Source organism: Primulina tabacum, chromosome 14 (assembly GCF_025594145.1).
Source record: "Primulina tabacum isolate GXHZ01 chromosome 14, ASM2559414v2, whole genome shotgun sequence".
Lineage (NCBI taxonomy): Eukaryota > Viridiplantae > Streptophyta > Magnoliopsida > Lamiales > Gesneriaceae > Primulina > Primulina tabacum.
Genome location: NC_134563.1, coordinates 28365408 through 28384290, shown reverse-complemented (window position 1 = coordinate 28384290; position 18883 = coordinate 28365408). Strand labels below are relative to the sequence as shown.

At 32.5% G+C, this 18883-nt stretch overlaps 2 protein-coding genes across 2 annotated transcripts; both read right to left on the bottom strand.

Annotated features, from left to right (window-relative positions):
- LOC142523903 (uncharacterized) lies at positions 1–462 on the bottom strand. The gene has a single exon (XM_075627636.1). The coding sequence runs from the start codon at positions 460–462 to the stop codon at positions 1–3; it is 462 nt and encodes a 153-aa protein (XP_075483751.1).
- LOC142523902 (uncharacterized) lies at positions 41–3652 on the bottom strand. Its single transcript, XM_075627635.1, has 4 exons — positions 3648–3652; positions 3080–3196; positions 2428–2512; positions 41–2078 (listed from the first exon to the last, which is right to left on the bottom strand). Exons 1-4 carry the CDS (start codon positions 3650–3652, stop codon positions 705–707), a joined length of 1581 nt encoding a protein of 526 aa, XP_075483750.1. The 3' UTR covers positions 41–704.
- Between the last annotated feature and the right edge of the window lie 15231 nt (positions 3653–18883).

The following is an 18883-nucleotide window of genomic DNA, read 5'->3' as shown; positions in this document are numbered from 1 at the left end:
TTATAATGATCTAATTCTCTCATCAAATCTTGTCTTTTCAACAAGAGAACAAATGTCACATGGAGAAAATGATCTGAATCCATCAACGGGACTCAAAGCATTACTAAGAGTAAGAAGTTCCATTGTGCTCTCTGGAAATCTCTCGTTCAATTCCATCAACTGAAAATCTATTACTGCGTTGAATATTTCAAAATGATAGTGATCATGGACTGTTATATTATTTTTCAGCTGACAAGAACGTTTTGTACCTCGTGTGTAGCAATCATCAAAGTCTGGTACCTCAATATCATTACTTTCACAAAACTTAATCACACTCCAAAGAAATTCTTCCCATCTACCATCTCGGATCGGCTGAAGATTTATTCTAGTCGTAGAAACGAAATTCACAGCATTCAAAATATCTAAGTCATTTTTCTGTAATGTCTGACACAACTTTTCTGATATTCCCAAAACTTCATGCATCAAAAACAACACAAATACAAAGTCAAATGATTTTATATCCAAATACAAACCTTTAGCCTCTCCTCGAATGTTACTATTGAGACCTTTGTCAACAAGATCTTGAAGAAGTATACTCACTGAACCAAACAAACCAATGAATCTCCTAACAGAGTTGAAATGTGAACTCCAACGAGTAGCTCCAGCTCGTATCAAAAAACAATCTTGATTAGCTCCAGTACCAGTGTCAATTTCTCCAGATTCTATCAAATCATTAATTTCATCTTTCGGATAGATTTCAATTGAAAATGACGTTTAGCAGATGAACCAACAAAATTAATAGCTGAAGTTAATGTTGAAAAGAAACGCCACACATCATGCACCTCTTTAGAAACTGCAACTAAAGCAAGTTGTAGTCTATGAGCAAAACAATGAATATAATAAGCATGTGAAGAATCTTTAAGAAATAATGCTTGGATTCCATTCCACTCCCCACGCATGTTACTTGCGCCATCATAGCCTTGCCCCCTTAGATTTTCAATCAACAAATTGTACTGGTTGAATACATTGCATATATCTTTTTTCAAAGTTAATGCACTTGTATTTTCAACGTGGACAACTTCAAAAAATCGTTCTCTAATGAACCCATCCCGATCAACATATCTTAAAATGATAGCCATTTGTTCTTTATTTGACTCATCAATTGCTTCATCAACTAAGATACAAAATTTGGCTTCTCCAATTTCTTCACGAATTTTATCTCTCACAATACCAGCAATAATTTTCAAAATCTCTATTTGAATTTCCGCTGATGTGTACTTTGCATTTTTAGCTGCTTTTTCTAGAATACTACCAATTTCTGGATTCATTCTTCCCAAAAAATTGATCAATTCTATATAATTTCCACGATTTTTAGAGTCAACTGATTCATCATGACCCTTAAAAGCACAACCTTGCATTGCAAGAAACTTCACACTTTCTATAGACACCTTTAAGAGCAAACGATTTCGCTCAATTTGCTCAGAAGATTGTTTATCTAATCTTCTATCAATGTGTTGATCAAGATTTTTCAAGTCTCCCCATTTTCTCATAGCAAAGCTATGTCTTGAATTCCCATCTCCTTCGTGTCTCTTGAATGGACAATTTTTACAATTAACTCTTTTCCAATTTTTAAATCCCTTGACAGTGAATGTGTCAAATTGTGCTGAATTAGTGTCAAAGACATAACAAGGGAAACAAAATGCACTTTGCTTCTCAATAGAAAATTCAAGCCATGGATATTTCTGAAACCAAGAAGATTGGAATCTACGCTTTTGACCTTCACATTCATCAAAAGGATAATCATATATAGGCTGAATCGGCCCTTTATCAATATATTCTCTTCTAACCTCATCTTGTAGTTCAATGGGATACTGCAATATTGGGATGCGAATTCCAGGATCAGAAATATATTGCAAAGTGATGTTCGGAAGTGGTTCATTAAGAGTCTCATTTTCAAGTCTTGGTTTTTTTGTTGATGCTGGTTCTGAAATAAAAGGAGATGCATTATTTGGCTCATTTAAATCACCTGTTGACGCTGATTCGTCATTTTTCTTTTTGAAGAAATCAAAGATTTTTTGATTCTTCATCGCAATATTCACCTGTAAATTGTAATCAAAATGAAATTTATAAGTTATAATTCGATTTAAATTGCAAATTCTATATTTTTTAATCATAAAAGTTTAATCTTAAAATTTCAGCATAATTCAAATATAAAAAAACAACTTAAATCATGTAGATTTTTAATATAAAAAATTCACAAATTTTTATTCTTTGAACAAATAAAAAATAGATACTAATTTCAATGTTTACACATTTTCAACTAAAAAATAGATACTAATTTCAAGGTTTCCTAATTACTGCCAAAGTTGAAGCAACAATCATCATATTAACATAATATTTACAAATCATAATCTATATCATTGATATAAATAAATTTGAAATACAAACCTTGAAACCTAGAAAAAATTTTGTTTCCTCAATTTTGTCGGAAACTTTCTCTTGCGTGCGTTTTCCTTCAATTGAATTTGAACGGCTGCTTTTTTTCCCCAATGATGATTTACAATCTACACCTAATAAGTCTTTGAATTGGACTTCAAATCTACACACTTAATTATCCATTTAAATTGGGCCTTAAACATTAATTGAATTTTAAAATTCAATCCATTCTTTTTTGTTTTTTTTGTGAATTGGGCTAAACATGTATATCTAGGCCTAAAATATAAAAAAAATCTGCTGGGCTTATGCCCAGCTTTGCCCACATTGTTCTCCGCCCCTGGTTCCAAGATAACCGAGCATTCACTATGACTATTTAAGCTGAGCCCATACTAATATTTACGAAGAGTTCTCTAGAAATGGGATACATATGCAAATATTTGGTGACAAGGGAACAATCTCGAAGATATTAATATTTATTCAAATTTATCAAATATAATTTAAATCGGTATGAATCAGGCAACAAATTACTTATTTGAAGTAACTTTCCTTAATAGAGTCATTCTCATACAAGGCATATGACCCTTCTCAGCTCTATAAATACCAAGTACACCCTTTGATCTTGAACATGCACACATTATTATCACTCGGTATTATTTTCTCTTACACTCTTAAGTTTTTCACAATATCCGATTTAAGCATCAGTGGGATCACACCAGAAACATTTAACGTGCCCTTTAACTCTTGCTCGTTCGTGCAGATCCTCACCAAAGCTCTGTCCGACCTGCACCTCAAATACAAAAAATAAAAAAATTGGTTCATCAGATCGGACCCGCGATATTTTTTGGTTACATCAAATTTGTTTTCCAAAATTTAATGGTTGGGTAACACTACAAGAGCGTGTTAGAGTCTTATATATACATACATACATACATACATAATGTCTTCATGTATGTATTCTAGTGTTTTAGGGGCATATGTCATGTATATATTTTTATATTTTATTGTATTTGAATAGCCACTTTTATGGTGTGGATGAATTTTGGATTTTGAGTCTATTTTTATGTTAAGAAATTACCCTTTCCAATTCCTTTTCTTGATTTATAACATTTTTAACCCTTTTTTTCGTTTATAATCTCCACATTTGCAACTTGAAAATAAGCTCATTTAGAAAAAATAAATAAACATGTTATATTTTAAAATTAAATTATATGTAAAGTCATATACCAAATTACCCCATGTTAGAATCACATATGCCACCTTGTGCTGTAAACATGACAAACACTTGTTTATGAGAAATTGTGCTCAAATCTGGAACATTCTCTATTTTTTAAAATAAATCCTATTAATTTTTTTTAATATTAAAACAAATATGGAACAAACACTTCCCATGATCTTATTGAACTTGATCTTAAATTTTGTAGCCATATTTTAGCTTTATCTTTTAAAGAAAAAGGGAAAAGCTTTAATCGAACTATATCCATGCTACAATTTTGATCATTATAAGTGTTACAAACTTCCTCAAATTCTCTTAGATGCAAATATGGATTTTCAGAATCTAAGCCATGAAAATTTAGTAAAAGTTGAATAATTTGAGGTTTGAAGTTGAAATTAGATGCATCAGGAGGAAAAACTAAACAAGATGGGACACTAGTTCTAATAGGGTTCATATGGTGCCTAAGTGTTCTTAATTGATCATGTTCTTGATTATTATTATTATTATATTGATTATTTGAATTATCATCCATGTTTAAATTATTTTCAGATACTCGAATAAGTCTACCACTTTTTTTCGACTCCAAATACTCATACAAAAAAAAAACAACACAATACTTATACATAAAACATAATTAACAAATATAAACTTAATTTATACCTCCCTGGCAACGGCGCCAAAAACTTGCTACTACTTAAATAATAATTCACCCAAGTGTAGGTTGTCTGCAAGTAATATATTTCGTAAGTACGAGATCGATCCACAGAGAGGTTATTTTGAGTTTAAATTTATTAATTTATAGATTACCAAATGCAAGAATGAAGTTTACAAATTATAAATTTTGTCAAGGCTTGAGGATTTATTCTTGGTTTATGTAATATTGTTTAACTAAAAGTAAAACAAAAGAAACCACCATAAATAATGGTTCCAAGAAAATTAAACACACACATAATATAATATAGTTCCCACTATAGAAAATACCGAATTAACATATATTTTATATATGGTACCTATGATTATAATTATGACTATATAAATAAATAATTGCATAAAGTAAATGTTAAATTAAATCATTATATTTCATTTAGAACAACCGGCAGAGCCACGCTATTGCCTAAATGAAATATATTGATTTAATAAGTTAGTTGCGATAAAGTAAATGTTAGATGCGAAAAATAAAAGTTAGTTGCGATAAAGTAAATGTTAGATTGTTAGATGTTAGTATTAAATCATAATATTTCATTTAGAACAACCGGCAGAGCCACACTATCATCTAAATAAAATATTATGATATTATTATATAAATATATATATATATATCTATATATATATAATAATAAGTGATGAAATATTTATTGTATCAAAATTAAACAACAAATCAAGATAACCACTTTAATGGTATCAAGCATTTGATGTAAATTGATAACAACAAATAATTCATTTTTATACCTACAATAAAAATAAGTTAGCTAAATGAAAAGAATTAAAGAAAGAATATACAAAATATAAACAATCTTACTTCACCAAGAATGCATCCTCTTCACCTTGACATAATAGATTTAGCTTGCCATAAGCTTACTTTTGATCAACACTAAAATATCACTCATAGTTGAGAACATGAAAGAAAATATATTGGAACTTAGAACTTTGATACACACTCACACTATATTTTACAATGAGATAGAATGATTTTCAAGCTAGCACAAGGTCTCTATTTATAGGCCAAATGAGAGAAAGGGTCAAAATTTTTATTAATGCCATGTAGTTGCAATAGTATTCTTTGTCTCCTCCAAGTTCAATTCCATGTCCCTTCTTTCAATGCTTTGTTCCACGACTTTAATCACCGAATTTGACTCTGCTCAAAACGGCAAACATGTGGGGAATTGTCTGTAGATGAATTTGGCCACTTGTTTCACCTCATTTGGTTAAATATTGAAATAGTTATGATTTTTTACTATATGCTGGTCATAGTAAAAGTAAATTTGTCCTCCTTTTGATATTTGCACAATTTGATCATCTGAAGGAACTTTTTAGGCAATCATGTCTTCTGCAAAGTTGTAGATAATTTCTCAAGGATTCCAAACATGTTTGAGTCACCTCCATTTGAATTTTCTAGCTTGAGTTATCATTATTTTACCAACACGTAGAAAACCTGAAAATAAAACATATTTAGTAAGACAATTAAATATAAACAAACAATACTAAAATAACATAATTTTATAATTTTAATGAAACTTAAATTTTAAAATACAGGTTTTAACATATAATAAATTATTAATTTTAAGTTTCATCACACCCCCACACTATCTTATTACTAGTCCCTTAGTAATAAAATTTATCGGAAAATCACAACCTAGATTCTTTATTCCTTTTATATATTCAAATACAAACATATTCATTAAAAACAAAATCATATACCGATTTATATATATATATATATATATATATTTGTTTAATAAAATAATATATAATTAGATGTGTTTTTATTATTATTATTATTTTCTCATAATATATAAAGTAACAATATATATATATATATATTTTTTTTTAAATTTCTAAAGTTTTTATAATAATATAGTCAAAAAGATAATTCACACCACCCACCATAACATGTATATATCAAGAATATTATTGTAAAAGCCTCAACTCCATATATTCTTTCAGGTCAAAATGTTTAAGGAATAGCTAGTTTTCACTCATGGAGTTGGAATGAATATTAACTCTCATTGAAAAAGGCTAAGTATTAAAGCAGACAATTAATTAAACTAATATTGAAAACAAAATAAGAAAATTTACAAAGAATAAAAATCCCCTTTTTTTCTTTTTTCTTTTTTTATTGTTTTTTTTAAATAACGTGACTGCAAAATTTTACAATAACATAAAATTTTTTATCCAAACATTCTACCATAAATATATATATATATATATATATATATATGTATATATATAAACATTTATATAACGGATACATCCGACTACCTTTGAAACTTATCTAGCACAAACAAATCTTTTTGTTTGTTTGTTTGTTTTTTTTTTTTAACACAATATTGATATTTTAGAACACATTGATAGTACATCAATCAAATCTAAAAAATTACAATGAATAAAGTATTTTGCAGTCCGTTATATATTTACTTCTTTTTTTTTTCTTTTTTTTTTCAATAAATATTTTTTTTACGGGAGTTATATTCTTGTAATTAACCATTTTTTAATAATCAATAAAAGTTTATTAATTATTTTCTCATTTCTCACCACTCACTCACAAAAGATGTGTGAGTATATATTATACTTTTACAAAAGAATTCTTTCAATTATACATGTTAACAACCATACAAACCATATCTTTTAACTATATTCTCATAAAAATGTTAGAAATTATTTTATTTGAAAACATATACAATTATATATATATATATATATATATATGAACACATCTATTATATATTTTATATTAATTGATCAAAAAATATATATAAATTGGTACATATGAAAAACTAATTTTTCTTTTAGTCTGTATTTTGAATATAATGAATATTAAAATCTAGTGTATTGTGATTTTCCAATAATTATTAACTAATGCGTCTCAGGAGTATTTTACTGACACCTTACTCGACATTGAACTAAAAATTATTATTATTATTACTATATATAAGTATATATTTTAATTTTTTATATTAAAAAAACCAAGAGGAGAAGAAGAAGAAATTATTCATACCTTAAAGAAAAACATTAAAACATACCGTTGAATCACATGTTTAGCATCACATGAATTTTCTTTTCTTACTCTTGGATGTTGGCCAATTAAGTTGAGATAAGGATGAATTTGGTTCATGACTAAATCCTTGCAGTAAATCAATAAGTTCACCTTCACATGTAGCAGAAACTAACATCATTCGCGAAGCTAATGAAATAAATCCCTGTTCCACAACATCATCAAGAAACGATAACAGTTTATCATAATAATTGTTAACATTTAACAAACCAATTGGCTTATTGTGGATATTTAATTGTGCCCAACAAACAGTATGAAATATTTCTTCCAAAGTACCGAAACCTCCTGGCAAAGCAATGAAAGCATATGAATGTTCAATCATTTGAGTGATTCGTTCATACATGTTGTCCACTTTCATTTCTTCTCCTATTGTTGGTCCTGTAAGATTGGCTAAGGTAATCGGAATAATGCCTAAAACTTCACTTCCACCTGCATACGCAGCTTTTGCAACTTTTCTCATGAGGCCAACTTCACCACCACCATATACCAAATGAATCTTTTTTTTAGCAAGTGTTATTCCAAGATTTTCTGCTACTTCTTCATAAATTAAATCTTTTCCTGCACTAGATCCACAAAATACACAAATATTTTTGATTTTACTTACCGTGGACGTTGACATGTTGAGAAATATGTTTTCTGTAATTGTTAGATCACAGCATATGAATTTATAAGCGTAACATGCCAAAAGTCAATATTTGAACAGGAAATTATTATTATTAAAAGAAAATAAAAATGACAAAATTAAAACAAATATATACAGCGTAGTTGTGATTGTGGCTCACATCTTCCTCTGATTTTACGTTCAGTAACGGCTTCAACGCCTTCTATGAGTCGAGGATATGCTTCCCATCCAATTTTCTTATAAATTGGCAAACAGGGTCTTTTAACGTCAGATTCCCAAGACGAAATTGTGTATATATATTTACTTATCTAAATAGATATGCGTTACTACAGTAGGATCTTTGTAAGGCTGATTCCACAGTCCATATTGATATTCCTCCCGTTGAAATTGCCACCATAGTTTAAGAAGTTCATTTTGCACGTACCCACTAGAATGCGTATCAAGAACCTCTAGAAAATTATCCAAAGGCTCTTTACTCAGACCATTCTTAATGAATAAAATTTTATCTTCTCTATTCATTGATGTCATTCCCACATTTTTGTATTTTCCTTTACAAGTCCACCTTGCACATTTATGACATCCGCCTATACGTTTAGCTCTTCGCTTTTTGGCATATGTGCTTTTACCAAATCTTGGCATATGTCTTATTATTAATTCACTTGCTTCCCCAACCAATCGGACTTTTGCTTCAATTATCAAACGGACATCATTCGGTATGTCATATGACATCATCAAACTTAGCCGCTCACATCTAGCTTTATAAATTTTTTTCAACGCATTATCAGGTAAACAAGCAAAATATTTACGAAGATTCATAATACACGCATCCATATTATTATTATTATATATATTTCAATTATTTTGGGAAAACTGAAGAAACCGACTTAAACAGTCACGGAGTACCGTTATCCGCCACTTAACCGGGAAATGAACTAGAATCTGCAAAACAAAATGAAAATATCAAACAACTATTGTGGATCATATAAAGGCATAAACTCATTATTAAGAATTTCATTTTCTATAAAAGGCTTAAGTCTTTGCCCATTAACTTTAAACACGTCATTATTTTTAGGATTTTCAATATCAACAGCACCATGAGGATAAACAAATTTGACTATAAATGGTCCTGACCACCTCGATCTTAGTTTACCTGAAAATAAATGCAAACGAGAATTATAAAGCAAAACTTTTTGTCCAATTTCAAATGACTTTCTCATAATATTTTTATCATGAAAGGCTTTAGTTTTATCTTTATAAATCTTTGAATTTTCATATGCATCATTTCTTAATTCTTCAAGTTCATTTATTTGCAATTTTCTTAATTTAGATGCATCATCTAAATTAATATTAAATGCTTTAATTGCCCAATAAGCTTTATGTTCAAGTTCAACCGGTAAATGACAATGCTTACCAAAAACTAACCTATATGGTGACATCCCTAATGATGTTTTAAATGCAGTTCTATATGCTCATAATGCATCAGTTAATCTTAAAGACCAATCTTTTCGATTTGGATTAACTGTTTTTTTCTAAAATTTGTTTTATTTCTCTATTTGCAAGTTCAACTTGACCATTACTTTGAGGATGATATGGGGTAGAAACTTTATGTGTAATGCCATATTTTCTTAACAAAGAAGAAAATGATTTATTTATAAAATGACTTCCCACATCACTAATTATTGCTCTAGGTATTCCAAATCGGCTAAAAATATTTTCTTTTAAAAATTTTATAACAACTTTATGATCATTAGTTCTACATGCAATTGCTTCAATCCATTTTGAAACATAATCAACAGCGACTAAAATGTACTTATTTCCAAAAGATAATGGAAATGGACCCATAAAATCTATCCCCCAACTATCAAATATTTCAATAATTATGATTGGATTTAAAGGCCTCATGTTCCGTTTTGAAATTGATCCCATCTTCTGACAGTTTTCACAAGATTTGCAAAATAAATGTGTATCTTTGAATAAAGACGGCCAATAAAATCCACATTGTAAGATTTTTGTAGCTGTTTTATTGGATGAAAAATGACCTTCACATGCTTCAGAATGACAAAATTTAATAACATTACTTACTTCATTGTCGGGTATGCATCGTCGAAAAATTTGGTCAGGACAATACTTAAATAAGTAAGGATCATCCCAATAAATTTTTTTAACTTCTATCAAGAATTTATTCTTATCCTGTGAATTCCAATGAGAAGGCATTTTATTTGTCACAAGAAAATTTACAATGTTAGCAAACCAGAGCATAATAGTAGCATAAAACAACTGATCATCTGGAAAATTTTCATTTATTGGTATTTCATTATGAGATGATTCAGTCATTATTCTAGATAAATGATCGGCTACAACATTTTCTTTTCCTTTTTTATCTTTAATTATAATATCAAATTCTTGTAACAATAAAATCCACCGTATTAATCTTGGCTTAGCATCTTGTTTATTTGATAAATATTTTATGGCAGAATGATCGGTGTAAACAATAGTAGTAGAACCAATTAAATAAGATCGAAACTTATCTAATGCAAATACTACTGAAAGTAATTCTTTTTCAGTAGTTGAATAATTTATTTGGGCACTATTTAAGGTTCTACTAGCATAATAGATTGCATAAGGTTTTCTTTGTCCTTAACACAGCTCCTATAGCATAATCACTTGCATCACACATTAATTCAAATGGTAAAGACCAATCTGGAGGTTGTAAAATAGGTGATGTAACTAAAAGATTGATAATTTTTTTAAAAGCATTTTCACATTTTTGAGTCCATTCAAATTGTGTATCTTTTGTTAAAAGATTTGAAATTGGTTTAGATATTATGCTGAAATTTTTTATAAACCTTCTATAAAATCCTGCATGACCCAAGAATGATCGAACTTCTTTGACCGTTTTTGGTGATGTTAAATTAGCAATAACATCAACTTTGGCTTTATCAACTTCAATTCCTTTTTCAGATATCACATGTCCTAAAACAATCCCAGATCTAACCATATAATGACATTATTCCCAATTTAAAACAAGATTTTTTTCTTCACATCTTTTTAATACTTCTTATAGATTTTTAAGACAATTTTCAAATGAGTTTCCAAAAACAGTTATATCATCTATAAAAACTTCTACATATTCTTCAATCATATCACTGAAAATACTTAACATGCATCTTTGAAAAGTAGCCGGAGCATTACATAAACCAAATGACATTCTTTTAAATGCAAAAGTTCCGAAAGGACAAGTAAAAGTAGTTTTTTCTTGATCTTCTAATGATATAGGTATTTGATAATACCCCGAATACCCATCAAGAAAACAGTAATAAGAATTTCCTGCTACTTTTTCTAGAATTTGATCTAAAAATGGTAGTGGGAAATGATCTTTTCTAGTTGCATCATTTAATTTTCTATAATCAATACACATACGCCAACTAGATGGAATCCTAGCTTGTAATAACTCTCCCTTTTCATTTTTATAACAGTGATGCCGGACTTTTTAGGTACTACTTGTGTTGGACTTACCCATTTACTATCTGAAATTAGATAGATAATTCCAGCGTCTAATAGTTTTAATACTTCATTCTTAACAACTTCCTTCATATGTGGATTTAACCTTCTTTGTGGTTGTTGATATGTTTTAGCATTTTCTTCAAAGTGAATTTTATGTGTACAAATTAAAGGATTCATACCTTTTATATCTTTCAAAGTCCATCCAATTGCATTTTTATATTTTTTAAGTAATTTAATCAAATCTTCTTCTTGATTTGGCAAAAGAGTGGAAGAAATTACAACTGGAAATGTTTTGTTTTCAACAAGAAATACATATTTCAATTCTAATGGTAAAACTTTTAATTCAAGTTTTGTATTATCATCTTCTTTAAAATTATTTTTAGACTCAAAACTTTCTATTGAAAAAACTTCAGATTGTTGATTTAAGTTTTCTTCTTGTATATTTTCTTCCACAATTGGTTCAATTTCATTATCATATTCATTTTCATTAATACTTGGTTGTTTACATAAATTGAACACATTAAGTTCTAGAGTCATATTTCCAAAAGACAATTTCATTATTCCATTTCGACAATTAATTAAAGCATTTGAAGTTGTTAGAAATGGTCGTCCCAATATTACTGGAATTTCATTATGTACTTCTATTGGTTGTGTATCTAAAACAATAAAATCTACAGGATATATTAATTTATCAACTTGAACCAACACATCTTCTACAATATCTCTAGGTATTTTGATTGACCTATCCGCCAGTAAGAGAGTAACAGAAGTGAGTTTTAATTCTCCTAAATTAAGTTTTTCATAAACTGAATAAGGAATTAAATTCACACTTGCTCTCAAATCCAACAAAGCTTTTTTAATTTTATTTTCTCCAATAATACATGAAATTGTTGGACAACCCGGATCTTTATATTTTAAACTAGAATTATTTTGAAGAATAGAACTTACTTGTTCAGCCAAGAATGCTTTTTTCTTCACATGCAATTTTCTCTTTACAGTACATAAGTCTTTTAAAAATTTTGCATAAGAAGGTACTTGTTTAATAGCATTAATAATGAAATATTTATCTTCACTTGTTTAAAAACTTCATAGATATCAGAATCACTTTTTTGTTTTTTTATGATTTGTTAATGCATGAGGAAATGGTGGAGGTTTATTTGACTTATTTACTATTTCAGATGATTAATCATTCACCATATTATTCTTAAAATTTAAGGTATCATCATTCTCAAAAGTATCAGGATTATCATCCTTACTCTTTGATTTTAAATGATCCTTGTTTTCATTACTATATGGATCATTAACTATTTTAACACTTCTAAGGGTAATAACAGATTTTATTTGATCAATTTTTTCATATTTTAATTCTTGATTTTGATTATTAGGATTAGGTTGAGGTTGAGATGGAAATTTTCCTTTTTCATGAATATTAAGTGCAGATGCAAATTTTGCAAGAGTTTCTTTCAAATCACTCATAGATTGACTGTTTTGAATATTGATAGACTCTTGCTTTTGGATAAATGCATGTGTAGAACCCGTAAATTAGACTACATACGAGCCATGCATAATTCTAATATTTTGAATTTAATTGACTTCATTGCATGATTATTTAAATATTTTTCTTTGAAGTTAATTATTTTAGCCAGCAGTTTAATTTTATTCTTTCAGTTATTTCAGTGAGGCCGGACTGGAGTTGGAGTTTAGAGATAAATTTAAGATTTAGAAATCATTTTCAGAATTTATTTTAGCTAGCAAGTAAGTTAATTTAAGTTAATAAGGAAGTTTAAGGAATTATTTAAGCTACTTGAGGTGAGTAGAAAATAAATTCATTTAAGTTCCATAATTAAGGGGTTAGTTCACTAAATTAATTAAGGGATAGGTAAGGCTCTTAAGGTATTAAAATTTATCAACTAAACAACATTCCCCCTTCATTTTTATTGTGTAATTTCGGCCACCCTTAGTTGATTAAGCATTGATATGCCAACTCACCCTTTGACCCATTCTTTGTTATTTTAGCATGCTAACCCTTTTAATTATTAATCAACCTTAATTAATTAATTATTAAGCATTATCCTAGTCTAGATTAACATGAGGAATCGGCCACTCATTCTAGGTCCATCCAAGAAGATTTGTTAGCAAACCCAATTCAAATTTCAAAAGAGGAGACTTGGTCATACCTTGGTATCCCTTTATTTTTGGATCTCCATCACACTCCTAACCATTTTCCCTCCCCCCACCACCGAAATCTTGAGAGAGTTCAGAGCATTTTCGTGGGTTTAGTGAGGAAAAATCGATAGCTCATTAAGGAAAAATCGAGTGAAGAACGAGGTAGCAAGAACGCTCCACCTCCTCCGCGCCGAGTCGTCGTATTCTTTCGTTTTTCATTCAAACGAAAACCAAGGCATGTCTAGATTTTTTTCAAACCTCAATCAAGTCCTACTTTTATTTTAAACATCACTTTTACATGATTTTTACACAAGAAAACCGAAATTTACATCAAGCATTTTCGAAATGCATGTGCAGAATTTTTTTTTGACTTTCATGATGCTCTTCACGGTTTTCTTTTGTTTCAGTTGCTACAGGTTATGGTTCGACTCCAGGCTCACTAGGCTACATCTAGACACATACTAAGGTGTGTCAAGACCATGATGGTCCATTCAAACCAGCCCCATGCATGAAAGAAACCGAAATTGACAGCAGCTTCTCATTCATAGCCATTTGTGTTTTTCGAAAATTCTGTTTTGAGGTCAAGGGAAAGGATCTGATCTTGGCTGCCCTAAAGGCCTATAGCCATGGTTAGATCACTTCCCTAGCATGTCTAAGACGTGACTAAGTCGCCCTTTTGGTGGCTTGGTCCATGGTGAATCGGTTTTTACATAAAACAACAAGAACAGCCCCTCCCCTCTCGGCCCCTTTGGTTTTTGACAGCATGTGTGTGTTCGAGTTTTGTGGAATGGTATGGATCTTGGTTGGCCTATGGCCCTTAGACACGGTTCATACCATGCCCCTAGATGTCTAGATCATGCCATGGTCAATCAATGGCCACTGGAACGAGTCGAGATAGCAAGCGAAGCACAACACCACACACGCATGCATGAGGGCCCTCGGTAAGAGCTTTTGGTTGGTTGCTGGAATGGTGAGGATTGTGGCTGGCCTAGGGCCCTTAGCCATGGTTCAAATCATTCCTTGGGATATTGGTAAGAGTCTCTGGTCGGTGGTTCACGCCCCAATGGCCGGTAGTCTCGAAAACAACACAAGACACGCGATTGCACAGCTGCTGGAATTTGACAGCAACTTGCTGTTACGGTTCGGAGGCTCGTTTGAGTTCTTGGTTGGCTTTTAGCCTATGGCCTTGGACTGGACAGTGCCTCATCAAGTTAGGAAGGTCATGTTTTTGACCGTTCGTGATTCAGATCATTTTTGAGGTCGTACAAGAATTTACGGTGCGATGTGCCAAATTGACTCTCGAAAGAGCGTTTCTTGTTTTGGCCTCCATTTCACCTAGATTTCGACCCTCATCATTTTAGGAGTATTAGTTCATAATTTTAAGCATATTTTAATCATGACTATACGTCGGTTCAGTGTTGGTTCGGGTTGGTTCGGAGTCATGATTAAATACGAAGTCGTTAGACGTAATTGTCGCATTTTCAAACTTAATTGCATAGTTTGGTCAAGTATAAGCTATTGCATATTTTTCATGGCATATTTAGGTTGCAGCGAGCCTGGGAACGATCCAATCCAGTTGGTAAAATATACAGGATATTTTCATTATGCCATTTAATTATATTACGTGCATGAAAATAGAAAATACTTATTTTTGAGATTTATGCGATATTGCTTGTGGTCAATTCACTATTATGGGAGCATTATTTTATACGGTCGCCAGTGACCGATCAGTTCAGTTTGGTACCACCCGGTCGCCAGTGACCGGTCAGCTCAGTTCAGTTTGATACTCCCCGGTAGCCAGTTACCGATCAGTTCAGTTCAGTGCAGGGGCCACAGGCGTAGACCATAATCTCAACAGAAAATTTTTATCAGTTATTTCAGTACAGGGCTCCAAGGAGCAAACATTCTATTTACTATGACTTTCTGTTCAGTTATGCACGTATTATAATTGCTCAGTACAAGTTATTTTAAGTATGCCTCATGACATGATATTTTATCCATGCAAATTACATTTTCTCGTTACCTACGATATTTGCATGCTGAGTCTTTAGGCTCACTAGACTTGATTGTTGTAGGTACTGATGAGGCCAGGGCCGAGGGCGGGGACCAGTGAGCCAGCTTGGGTCGGCAGTAGTGGCACCCGAGGACCTCAGTTTCAGCACATGTCATTTTATGCTCAAACATTTTTACCAGTTGTTGGACATTCTTTGAATTGTTATTTTTGGCAAACTTTATTTTCTTCCGCTGCTATATTTTTTAAACATTGAACTTGATTCATCAGTTGATTTTATGGATGAGGCACTCCATTTATTTTAAAAGAAAAATTTTTAATTTTCCGCAAATTTTCAAAGTAAGAATTTTCGGGCCTTCACAGTTGGTATCAGAGCGGTGGTTCTGTATAAGGTTACACTACTACTGACCACGAGAAGCTCACGAAGCCACGCCTTCGGTCTGTAAGTTTTACAGTTCAGCATTTTATTTAAAGCATGAATTATTTTGACAGCATGCTTCCATGAAATAATTTCGACCAGATTTTCAGCATTTCAGTGTTCATTTAAAATAAATTATGGAATTATTACAGAAAGTTCATTCAGGGATTCTCCTCCATTGCCGTTCCACTCACAGCACTGACCAAGAAAAATGTGAAATTTGTTTGGAGCGAGGAGTGTCAGAAGAGCTTCGATACTTTGAAGCAAGCTCTTATCTCAGCACCAGTTTTGGCCATGCCATTAGGGCCCGGCGAGTTTGTCCTTTATACCGATGCTTCGAAGCTCGGTTTAGGTGCAGTTCTGTTGCAGCATGGGAGAGTGATAGCGTATGCTTCTCGACAGCTGAAAATCCACGAGAAGAACTACCCTACCCATGATCTAGAGTTGGCCGCCGTAGTTTTTGCCTTGAAGATTTGGAGGCACTATCTGTATGGAGAGAAATGCCAGATCTTTACCGACCACAAGAGCCTCAAGTATTTCTTTACGCAGAAGGAGCTGAACATGCGTCAGAGGCGTTGGTTGGAGCTTGTGAAAGACTACGATTGTGACATTAGCTACCACCCGGGTAAAGCTAATGTAGTTGCAGATGCATTGAGCAGAAAAGTCGCAGTGATGACTCATTTGACGATTCAGAAACCTCTTCAGCTTGAGATGCAGAAGTTTGATCTAGAGTCATATCCTAGAGATAGAGTTCCCCGTCTGTCTACTTTGACGATTCAGTCTTCTCTTATTGACCGTATTCGCAGTGGTCAGGCCGCAGATGAGCAATTGGCACGGTGGAAGAAGAGAGATGAAGCTAAGGGCAGTGTCTTGTATACAGTCAGCGACTGTATTGTGAGATACCGAGACAGGATATGGGTTCCTAGCAGTGATTCTATCCGAGCAGATATCTTATCAGAAGCTCCTACGTCGCCTTACTCTATTCATCCAGGGAGTACGAATATGTACAAGGATCTGCAGCTATTGTATTGGTGGCCAGGGATGAAGAAGGACATCAGACGATTTGTGTCCGAGTGTCTGACTTGCCAGTAAGTGAAAGCGGAGCATCAGAGACCGGCAGGTTTGCTCAAGCTTCTCCCTATTCCCGAGTGGAAGTGGGAGAATGTTACCATGGACTTTGTGACCTGATTGCCGAGGTCTGCCAGAGGATCGAATGCTATCTGGGTGATTGTAGATCGTCTTACCAAGTCAGCGCACTTCTTGCTTATTAAGACGACTTTCACCATGGTTCAGTATGCAGAGCTGTATATCCGGGAGATAGTCCGACTTCATGGTGTCCCAGTTTCTATCGTATCTGACAGAGATCCCAGATTTACTTCCTCGTTTTGGAAGAGTTTGCATTCGACTATGGGTACGAAGTTGCTGTTTAGTACAGCTTTCCATCCGCAGACAGATGGGTAGTCAGAGCGAGTTATTCAGATCTTAGAGGATCTTCTCCGTGCTTGCGTCATTGATTTCTCCGAGAGTTGGGAGTCGAACTTACCATTGGTTGAGTTCACCTATAACAACAGCTTCCAGTCTTCTATTGATATGGCTCCGTATGAAGCACTGTATGGCCGCAAGTGCAGATCTCCTGTTCATTGGGATGAAGTAGGAGAGAGAGCAGAGTTGGGTCCAGAGATTGTTCAGCAGGCGGCAGATGTAGTAGTCAAGATCCGTGATAGGATGAGGACTGCTCAGAGTCGACAAAAGAGTTATGCCGATCAGCGGAGGAGAGAGTTAGAGTTTGCAGTGGGCGATCATGTTTTTGTGAAAGTGGCACCTATGAAGGGTGTCATGAGATTTGGGAAGAAAGGGAAGCTCAGTCCGAGATTCATTGGACCCTTTGAGATCCTTGACAGAGTTGGGACGCTAGCTTATTGTGTTGCTCTTCCGCCGAATCTGGCCGGAGTACACAATGTGTTCCACGTCTCCATGCTGAGAAAGTACATGGCGAATCCTTCGCATGTGCTGAACTTTGAGCCGTTGCAGCTTACCCCGAACCTGTCTTATGAGGAGAGACCAGTGCAGATCCTAGACTGTCAGGAGAAGAAACTTCGGAACAAGTTGATTAAGCGAGTCAAAGTCAAATGGCTCAATCATTCAGAGGAGGAAGCTACATGGGAGTCTGAGCCAGAAATGAGGAGTCGGTACCCAGAATTATTCGGTGAGTTCTAATTTCGAGGACGAAATTTCTTTTAAAGGGGGAAGGATTGTAGAACCCGTAAATTAGACTACGTACGAGCCATGCATAATTCTAATATTTTGAATTTAATTGACTTCATTGCATGATTATTTAAATGTTTTCTTTGAAGTTAATTATTTTAGCCAGCAGTTTAATTTTATTCTTTCAGTTATTTCAGTGAGGCCGGACTGGAGTTGGAGTTTAGAGATAAATTCAAGATTTAGAAATCATTTCAGAATTTATTTTAGCTAGCAAGTAAGTTAATTTAAGTTAATAAGGAAGTTTAAGGAATTATTTAAGCTGCTTGAGGTGAGTAGAAAATAAATTCATTTAAGTTCCATAATTAAGGGGTTAGTTCACTAAATTAATTAAGGGATAGGTAAGGCTCTTAAGGTATTAAAATTTATCAACTAAACAACATTCTCCCCTTCATTTTATTGTGTAATTTCGGCCACCCTTAGTTGATTAAGCATTGATATGCCAACTCACCCTTTGACCCATTCTTTGTTATTTTAGCATGCTAACCCTTTTAATTATT